The sequence below is a fragment of the Urocampus carinirostris genome, chromosome 2, assembly GCF_059441175.1.
Source record: "Urocampus carinirostris isolate Australia breed hairy pipefish chromosome 2, RoL_Ucar_1.0, whole genome shotgun sequence".
Lineage (NCBI taxonomy): Eukaryota > Metazoa > Chordata > Actinopteri > Syngnathiformes > Syngnathidae > Urocampus > Urocampus carinirostris.
Genome location: NC_142350.1, coordinates 21982538 through 21992657, shown reverse-complemented (window position 1 = coordinate 21992657; position 10120 = coordinate 21982538). Strand labels below are relative to the sequence as shown.

The window sequence follows — 10120 nt, the reverse complement described above, 5'->3', positions numbered from 1 at the left end:
TTTTTCCTATTATTTATTTACACCTAATGACTGTAATTGTTGCTCCTCATGATTCACTGGATTGGCCTTCCCTGGTTGGGCCTGGTGCCTGAGATTCAATTTTTAACTTCAGCAGGCCGTGTAACCCTGACACTATTTTATTTTGAAAAGTATTCAACGTACAGTACAGTAATCCCTCGGTTATCGCGATTTATGGGGACCAAAACCCCCTGCGAAAAGTGAAAATTTGTGTAGTGTCGCCCTCTTCTAAAAGCCCTCAAGAATCAACCTAACCTCAAGATAACGTCCTTACTGACTGAGAATATACCACTGTAACAAAATAACAACTATAGATGCAGGGCTGCTAACAAATCCACGGCGTTACCCTTGGGTGATCACCATTTCTTTGCGGTTTTCTGGCTTTTTCTCAGGGTCCAATTTAATTGATGATTTTCTATTCAATGTAAGAAGCCGCTAAAAGCTAGCTGTCGCCATGCTCGGCAGTTTGTTTTGGTGACTTGGCCTAAGAGCTGGACACCTGCCCCAGGATTGGGACGTCACAGGTTCAAGCCTTGACTGAGTCATATCTAAGACTTACAACATTGGTACGCATTGCCTCTGTGTTTGGCGCTTGACATAAAGGTTTGGAATGGTAGGATTTGGTCACCTAATGAGTACTAAAAATTGGGGAGGAAAACAATTGTTTGTTTTGGTGGACACATTTACTAGTGTGTCCGCCTAGTGTGTATGATGTTAGTCAATCACAATCGCGCCATAGTCACGCCCACCCAACACACACAAATACAACCTGCCCCGAATATAGCATTTTCTGTGTGCTGACTGCTGCAGAACTCGACGCACAATTTGTCGATATCAATGGCAATTCAATTGCAATCTGCAAAGCGTGCAACCATCGATAACCGAAGCACAAAGTAGAGAGGGATTACTGTACTTTATTTTGAAGGTATTCGACTTTCTGTCGTCACAGGATGAGTGTTTCCCGCCGCCCCACTTGTCATGTCTGGGCATTTGAAAACACAAAGATTTTTATAACAAAAATAAGGAAATTGTATTTTTGTTCTCTGTATTCATGTGCATGCCACAAAAACCATTAACAGACTTCTCTGAAGTTTCAGGTCACTAAAAAAAAGGTTTATTTAATGAGCTGCTCTTTTGTTTTCTGCTGTCCAGCGTGCGACCCGTTTGTAAATAGCCACTTGATCTGCTTCACTGTGACAAAACAGAAAATGAGGAAAATGCCAGACAGGAGCTTGTTTCAAAACGTTTATTTATGATTTAGAACACACGGCGTCTGCTCGCCTGAAGTGCGCAGAAAGGAAGTAGATGGAAAAGCTGTAATTTTATTAGATTTGAATAAATGTTCTATGGTCATTTTTAATGAAGACATTTGAATTTTGTTGTTGAGGACTCACTATTTCACCCTGATAACAAGCTGCTCTCTTGGTTTATTGACTGAAAAGCATTTTAAAACCGCTAGTAGACTCTATTGACCTTATTTTGAAATAAAATTACTAGCGAAACCAAAAGGACTTCAAGTGCCGTATATACTCGCATATAAGTCTACATCACATATAAGCCACCACTAGAACTGCTTTAGATTAACCACATACTGAAAGAAATTCTAAATTTGATATCAAACCTCGAATTTTATTTGGGAATTCCTGACCTGGAAAATTGTGCCAAACTCTCATTTTGATGTTTGCATACGCCTCACAGGAGGAAATAATTTATATTATTCTTATTCTTTCCTCACTATTTCACTCTTGATAAAATAATATAGCTCATTACTGATTGAATGAAATCGAAGACACGGAAAGCAAAAACTCCTTAATTTTTAATTTGAAATTCCGAACTAGAAAGCAGATTTCAAACTCGTACTGTTCCGAAGTCGGCGTGGCTCGAATAAGTGCGAGTTGCCTTTCATTGAAGGAAATGTTTACATAATTTTTATTCCTCACTCGCTATTTCACACTCGAGTAAATAATACTTTAGCTCATTCTTGACTGAATAAAAGTGAAGAAGCACGGGACGCAAACCATTCATTTCACTTTGAAACTCCGAACTAGGAAGTAGACGTTAAACTTGCATTGTTTTGAAAGCATCATGCTCTGCACAAGTGAACGTTGTCACACAAAGGAGGAAATATTCACATTTTTCTTATTCGTTTCTCGATATCTCACGCTGGAGCAGATAATAGTTAATTTAGCCCATTCTTAATGAAAGCAAAGAAACACGGAAATTGAACCATGAATTTTATTTTGAAACTCAAAACTAGGAAGTTTAAGTCAAACTTGTAGCATTGCTTTGGAGACATCGTGCACTGCACATGTAAAAGTTGCTGTTCACAGGAGGAAATATTCACATTTGTTCTTATTATTTCCTCAATATCTCTCGCTTGAGCAAAAAAAATAATAATCAAAATTTAGTTTAGCTCATTTTTGACCGAATAAAACCAAAGAAACGCGGGAAGCAAAGTCTACATTTTAATTTGAAACGCCTAACCCGGAAGCAGATGTCAAACTGGTACTGTTTTGAAGACGGCGTGCCCCGAACAAGTGCAAGTGTCCGCTATTTGAGGAAATAGTCACATTATTCTTATTCCTCACTCGCTTTCTGACAGTTAACCGAACGCTTTGGGAGGCGAAGTCATCATCTCCATGTCTGGCCACAACCACCAGCACGGCTGTAGCTGTGAAGGCGCCCACGAACCCGCCGAAAGGGGCGTCGAGTACGGACTGTATCGGCGTATCGACACCGAGAAGCTTCAGTGCCTGAACGAGAGCAGGGATGGTGACGGAAAGCTCGTCTTCAAGCCGTGGGATCAACGCAACGACCGCAACAAGGTGAAAGCCTCCGCTCAGACGAAGAATGACGCTTAGAGAAATCGAGTCGTGTTTATTCGTATAGTCCTTGATAACACAAGTCTGAACGGCAGCACAGACCACCGTTATCACATCCCATGATCTAAAACAGGGGTGTCAAACTCATTTTAACTCGGGGGCCACACGATAGAACAAACATTCTGTCGGGGGCCGGACTAGTAGATTAAAGAGAAAGAGAAAGAGGGAGGGAAAAGGAGAGAGGAAGAGAGCGTGAGAAACAAAAGAGAAAAAAAGTCGTGAGAGAGGGGAAAAAGAAAGAGGGAGGAAGAAAGAAATCCAAAGAGATATAGAAAGACAGACAGAGAGAAAAGAGAAAAGAAACCGAGAAGGGTAGGAAGAGAAAAAGAGAAAAGGAAAAAAGGAAGTTAGAGCAAAATAAGTTAAAAAGACAGAGAGAGAAAGAAACAAAGAGCAACAAATGAAGAGAAAGAGAGACACAGAGTGAAATAGACAGAGACAGAGAGTGGGAGAAAAGGGGTGGAAAAGAGAGACATAAAAAAAATACAAGTACAGTGTCTTTGTTCGAGGCACCTGGCTTTGGCAACATCAAGTTGACATATTTCAACCTGCAGCTTGTTTTTCTCTTGCGCTTCTCTGAGTGTTGTCTTGCTGTTTGACACCTCTGATCTAAAACCTACACGAGGGCAAGGAAAAAGTAAAAAACCTTAGCATGAGGAAATGAAAAAACCTTGATACCTGGCAAAAAAATTGGTGTTGCAAGGGTCCAGTTGACAGCTACCTGTCCCAAAACCTTGACTGATGCAGCAGTTTCTAGATCAGGGGTCTCCAATTTTTATCAAGTTGAGAGCTACTTTTGGTACTTGCAATTCAAAGGGCACACAGTTTGATATACATATCTAAAATAACTTATCTTGTACTACTTACTATGTTGCTACTATGTTATTACCAGGGCAATTATTGGAAGTAGAAAGAATAGAGAATAAAAGACAAAGAATTAGTGAAAAGAAAGAGCTAAATAAAGATAAAGATAGTAGAAGAGAAAGGTGGAGAGTTAAAGATAGAAAACAAGTGAGAGAAAGAAAGTGAGAAAGAAAATGAGAGAATGAAAGCGAGCGAGAAAGAAAGAGGAAGATAAAAAGAGTAAGCAATATAGAGAGAAGAAAAAGACCTAGAGAGAGAGATAATCAAAGGGAGATAAAGAGATATATAAGGAAAGAAAGATAGAATAAGAAAGAAAGAGAAGTCGAAAGTAAGATTAATTTGACACAGTCAACCACAAAAAATATATTTTTACTAGAAAATCACAATGACACAGCCCTAAGTGCCAAAATTGTGCCGATATGTTGATTGCAATTGCCGCATGGCGTCCGTTAATGTTGTGGGTCGTTGCTGTTCGCATATGTCAAGTCTCCTTCCCCGAATCGATGTTTATTTTTGTAGTATCATTGCTTATGTTACGTTTCTTTGTTTGTGTAGATGTGAAATAACATTTGTGGACATACTAGAAAAGTAAGTGACACTTGACATGCATGCAGCAAAAACAAGCAACACTAACGGACGTTACATGGCATCCTTCAGCACTAATGGAACCTCATTTTTTTAAATAAACACAATATTGTCACTCATGGAAACCCATAGTCATGGAGTCCATAGACAGAATTTGGGCAGTGATGGAACCCAATTTTGCTCCTCAAATGCTAGAGTATTTATCAGAGGTCGACCAATTATTGGGAAGGCCGATAATCAGCAAAGATAGTTGGGAATTTGACTTATATCGATATTACTTTTTTAATTTTTTTTTTATTTGACTAGCCGATAAATTACTCTTACGCGGCCGAGACTTTCTCTCTCTTGCTCTTACTCCTCCACCTCGCTACCCACCCCGCACCTTCTGATTGGATGAGCGACCGGTTAAGACAGCAACAGCTCAGCTAACTTGTTTCGATATGTCTGGGTCCGTGTTGCAAAAGCAGGTTTGTGATTAAGAGATAACGTAAAAAATATAGTTGTTTTAGGGAAGCATGTTCAGGTGGAGACTGATATGTTAACTTTTATCATAACACCTTTGGTCAATCAAGCGTGTGTTTTTGTGATTGACAGAAAGCATGAAAGGTATGCTAAAGTGGTTGGCTGAGTGATTAGCTGTTACCTTAACTTTAATTGGTCAATTTGGCTCTAAAACAGGAGTGCTCTGTGGAAATTTCAATGGACTTTTTGTTTTAATTTCATTTAAGTCATTGTTGGTTATTTTTACTTTTGTAAAAAAATATTAGGGATGCATTTAAGTTTTGACGTACCTCTGTATGAGTTTCTGCTGAGCCAAATTTTATTTCCTGCAATTTTAGTTTTTGGTTAAAGTGAAAGATAAGTTATGTTGAAATTCTAATTTATTTATTTTAAAAGGTTTCAGGGAGCTATTAGTTGTAATTGAATTTATAACTTGTATTCTTAGTTTCTTCATGAAATATTAAAACATTCTTACGGCAATTTTTAAGCTTTTACAGCAAATTAATATCGGCCTTTTAATATAGTAATGGATATGAGTCTTAAAAACTATGATATTCTACGAATGTACTAACCAGTGTTATTTTCCTCCCCAGTTTGTTGAGAGCGACATCGACGAAGAGCTCTTGTTCAACATCCCGTATGTTTTTTGTTTTCACTTTCGAAGTTCCTCCTCAGCAAGCGCCTTCTCTTATTTCACGTTTTTTTGTTTTTTCATTTTTCATTTCCGTCCATTCTCAGGTTCACCGGCAGTGTCAAGTTAAAAGGAATCATAATCTCCGGAGAGGATGACGACTCGCATCCGGCAGAGATACGCTTGTAAGTTTTCCTTGATTAAAATTAGAGAAAAGTCTGAAAACTCTTTATTTTGTCCGCTATCGTAAACGGATATGGATGCAAAGTAGAAATTTGAGGTTTATAATTCATTAGTTCTTTCTGTCTTCCAGGTACAAGAACATCCCTCAGATGTCCTTTGACGACACCGGGAGAGAACCGGAGCAAGCTTTCAGACTCAACCGAGATCCCGACGCTCTGCTGGAGTATCCGACAAAGTCAGTTTAGTCCCCAGGATCGGTCTGGCTCGACAGGGTTGCTACGGGTGCTTGAAATCCTCCAAAGTGCTTGAGTTTGAATGTTTTCAAGGATTGAAAAAAGTGCTTACAAGGATTGAAAAAAGTGCTTACATTTTGGGTGAAGTGCTTGTTAATGCTTGAAATTGTTGCCACGTATCCCAACACGTTGGCTAAAAAATGACGACGCCGCTGCTCTCCTATGGGTTGCGTCCAAGTGCACATTACACCTAAGCAGGGCACTACGAAATTAGTGCAAGGGTTATTTATCAATTATGATCATTTATAATTGGCAATGCAAAAACAAATACTACAAAAATATTATTACAGTAATGCTCATCTCATCTCATCTCATTAGCCGTACCGCTTATCCTCATTAGGGTCGCGGGGGGGCTGGAGCCCATCCCAGCCATCTCCGGGCAGTGGGCAGGGGACACCCTGAACTGGTTGCCAGCCAATCGCAGTAATGCTATAAAACATAAATACTTCTACAGAAACACTACCGTATTTTCCACAGTATAAGGCGCACCGCATTATAGGGCACACCCCGAAAAAATAATTTTTGGTCCTATATTTGACATGCATAAGACGCACCGGATTATAAGGCGCTACAATGGGAACGTCGACAAAACAGTCAGATAGTTCAGTCAAACTTATTACACCCTTAACATTCTCAAGGCTTGCAAAAAAGCAAATACGTGTTGTAGACACGTGCGGATGCGGCGTCTGTTCGATGTCACTCAAATGCATCGTTCCAAATATCGTTCGGAAGGTTAAAGTTTTGGGATTCGAGAAATGCCAACCATTCCTTAGTTTCTATTTTCTTTTTCGCTCGCAACTTTACTGTGCATATGACAATAAACACTTGGAATTGAGTTTAATTTAAAAATAGACACTCCATTCCATCCATTATCTGCACCGCTTATCACAGAAACATCGAGTTCAGTCTGAAACAAGATACAGGGAAAATATATAGCCAGAGTAGCTCACCGAAGTCGTTGTGTTCAAGAATAATGTGCAACCATGGTCCTCTTATATCCGTGAGTGTAGTAAATCCAGGAGAGTAAAATATTTACAAATACAGTACAGAATAGTAAAATACTGTTTTCTCTATGCCGTCAACCCAACTTGCTATTCACATTCATCTTCTTCGGCCAATTGCAGGCTTTCTTTTGCCCCTTTAGCCTAGCCAGGCTGTAAATGATAAAAAGGATCCGCCCCCTTTACCTCCGAATAACTTTAGCCAATAGTGATCGATTCAAATGATGATTGACACATTGGTTAGCCAATAAAACGCCGGTAAATAAATCCCAGCATACACCGCGGACTACTTTGCGTTCGGGGGAAAATCTAGTCGGCGGCTGCTGCATTAGTTGCAAGACTTTGCGACTTAATATTGATCCATAAATAAGGCGCACTGTATTATAAGGCGCATGGTCAGCTTTTGAAAAAAATAAAGGCTTTTAGGTGCGCCTAATAGTGCGGAAAATACGGTACTTAAATACCACTACAGTAAACCAATAATAAAACATACGTCTACATAATTTTTACAAAAGAAATACTACAAAAAGACTATCACGGAAATATTACAAAGAAAACACGACGACAGTAATGCCGTAATACAAAAATGCCAATGCATAAATATTACAAGTACTACAAAAATACAAATACAGTTATATTAAAAAATACTAAAGAAATACTACAAAGATACTTCTATGGAAATACTACAAAAATAATTGTACAGATTTAGTAAAAAAACAACTTGTGTATTATAAAGCTTGTGTGTGAGTCAGTCTTATCTTTTACCTGGCAGGATCGCTCGATTTTCCAACGTCCAGAACCTCTCCATCCACATCTCCAAAAATTTTGGCGCAGAGAGTACCCGGATCTACTACATTGGCCTCAGGGGAGAATACTCGGAGGTCAGTCTTTGAATTTTTTGAAACTAAGAGTTCAAACTTTTTAAAGAAACCCAAAGTTAGTTTCATACTATTGCTGGTTGAATTCAATGTTACAATATATTATATTGATTGCTTATTTTTTTTGAGGGGGGGGGGGGGCAAGTATTTGTTTTTGTGTTTATCTTCATCTAATACCATGTAAAAGTACATCTACTTCTAATACAGTAATCACTTGTTGTATCTCGGTTATCATTGTGTATTGTGTGCTGCATTCTGATTAGCTAAACAGTTGCCCCACCCCTTTTCTGCATGAGGCTACCTGGGCGTCAATGACGTCGCGGTCTGACTTTTACACGTTCGTAAAGCGGCTTGACGAAGCCTAACGCAAATCTTTTTCAAATTTAAGTTCAATCTCAATCAAACACACAAAAGCACTCGCGGCCGGGGAAAAAAGGCAAAGGAAAATGCTTTCTATTGCAGACAAAGTCGGACTTATCCACCCGCTAAACTTGCTCTGGAACCACATGGGCTCTTTGATGCACCCTAGTGGTTCTGTAAAAGGGCAAACAGGACACATTCTTTGTTTTATAATGAATATAGATAGTTACAGTATGAGTTTCCTTTCCTATAAGGCTTATATTAGGCTTTCCATTTTTAGCGGCCACAAACTTTTTTACATTTTTTCTTTTTTTTTTTTTTTTAGGTCCAATATGTTTTTTTCAACGTTTCGGGTTGCGGAAAGTAAAACCAGTTTTTAAAACCTCCCACATTATGACGACAAAGTATCATGTGAAGTAAAATGGAATGTGTCTTAAATCAATACACTTGTGCAGTAAAGCGGCAAGATTGTTTTTAAAATTATAATTTGACGGTTGGTTGGATTCCTTAACCACATGAGTAATAGGGACACAATTCGCCGTGGTGTGTCATGGGCAGTACGGCTTGGTGGCGCCCATCCCTTTCCAAGCCAACGTTTGTTTCCTCCCAGTCTCGAACCGGGGACCTTTCGCGTGTTAGGTGAAAGCGCTAAACACTGCACTACGGAAACATAATTTGACGGTACAGAAGTGAATGATAAAAAACGGTTCATAAAGTAGGCAGCGCGGCAGGTGAGTGGTTGGAGCGTCTGCGGCACAGTTCTGAGGTCATGGGACCAAACCTTCCTATGTGGAGTTTGCATGTTCTCCCCATGCTTGCGTGGGTTTCCTCTTATCTTCCAAAAGCTTGCATGTCAGGTTAATTTCCCGGTCCAAATTGTACCTGGGTGTGAATGAGAGAGTGAGTTATCTGTCTCTGTGTGCCCTGCGACTGACTGACAACCAGTTGAGGGTGTCCACCGTCAGAAGATAGCTGTGATGGGCTCCAGTACCCCCGCGACCCTATTGAGGACAAGCGGTGCTGATAATGGATGGAATGGATGGGTTTATAAAGTACAATATTCATATTTGTTGAACAACTACTTAAGCCTGTAAATTGCTTTCTTCAGATTACAATCTTTGAGTATTTCATAAATAAATATATAAAGGCGGGTTTTGACTATCGCAGGAGCATTTTGACACGCAAGCCCCTACCAACAACGAGGGATAGCTGTAATATTCTTTGTTTTATTCTCGTATTTTCTAAAGGCCCACAGACACGAAGTGACCATCTGCACCTACGAGGCGACGGCAAACCCCGCCGACCACAAAGTGGAAAGCGTCATCCCGCAAAGCAACTTTATTTCCTGATGCTTCATTTCCATGGACGAGGGGGGAAAGAGAGGGGCTCTCGGCACGGATGTGGGTCGAGCTAGCTCGCTCAAAATGATGCTTTTGCAGCCAGATGTCATCGGCTCGTGCAGCTGGAATTTGACAAGCTTTCGGAAATGCCCTCGAGTGTCAGCGTTTTTTCTCCGGCCAATGGAGATAAAAAAGAGTTTGTCGTACTGCTTGAAATAAAATGCAGCGAGCAATTGTTGCTGATTATCTTTTGGAAAGGTTTGAAATAGTTGGGATTCCTGGTTTGTAAAACATAAAATACAGATTTGTATAAAATTATTTTCGTTTCAAATAAAGTATTTTTGAAGGATCCTTAAAAAACACAATGACTTACAAGAGTGGCCACATAGTTATCTAAGTCACTTGCTAATTTGGCCCAATAAATTGAATCTTCCCTTTCACTACAATGAACTCATTATTCACATATATTTTTGCAGGATCCATAGAAGAACACCATGGCTTTCAAAAGAGAAGAGCCACAGTAGTGACCTCAAGTCAGTGTTTTTCAACAAGTTACCGCAGGAAATTGACCAATTTGATATTTG

General features: G+C 39.6%; 1 protein-coding gene across 1 annotated transcript; it reads left to right on the top strand.

The window, feature by feature from the left end:
* The first annotated feature begins 1913 nt into the window (after positions 1-1913).
* Positions 1914-9769, top strand: pithd1 (PITH (C-terminal proteasome-interacting domain of thioredoxin-like) domain containing 1). Its single transcript, XM_088329372.1, has 6 exons — positions 1914-2843; positions 5444-5487; positions 5589-5666; positions 5795-5899; positions 7731-7839; positions 9444-9769. The coding sequence occupies exons 1-6, from the start codon at positions 2658-2660 to the stop codon at positions 9543-9545; spliced, it is 624 nt and encodes a 207-aa protein (XP_088185498.1). The 5' UTR covers positions 1914-2657; the 3' UTR covers positions 9546-9769.
* The last annotated feature ends 351 nt before the right edge of the window (positions 9770-10120 follow it).

What these genes read in the sequence shown, in the direction of transcription:
- pithd1 (XM_088329372.1), top strand. Translation starts at nt 2,658, where the DNA reads ATGTCTGGCCACAACCACCAGCACGGCTGTAGCTGTGAAGGCGCCCAC. An exon ending in AACGCAACGACCGCAACAAG is followed by an intron (nt 2,844 to 5,443) that starts GTGAAAGCCTCC and finishes TTTCCTCCCCAG; the next exon opens with TTTGTTGAGAGCGACATCGA. An exon ending in TCAGGGGAGAATACTCGGAG is followed by an intron (nt 7,840 to 9,443) that starts GTCAGTCTTTGA and finishes TATTTTCTAAAG; the next exon opens with GCCCACAGACACGAAGTGAC.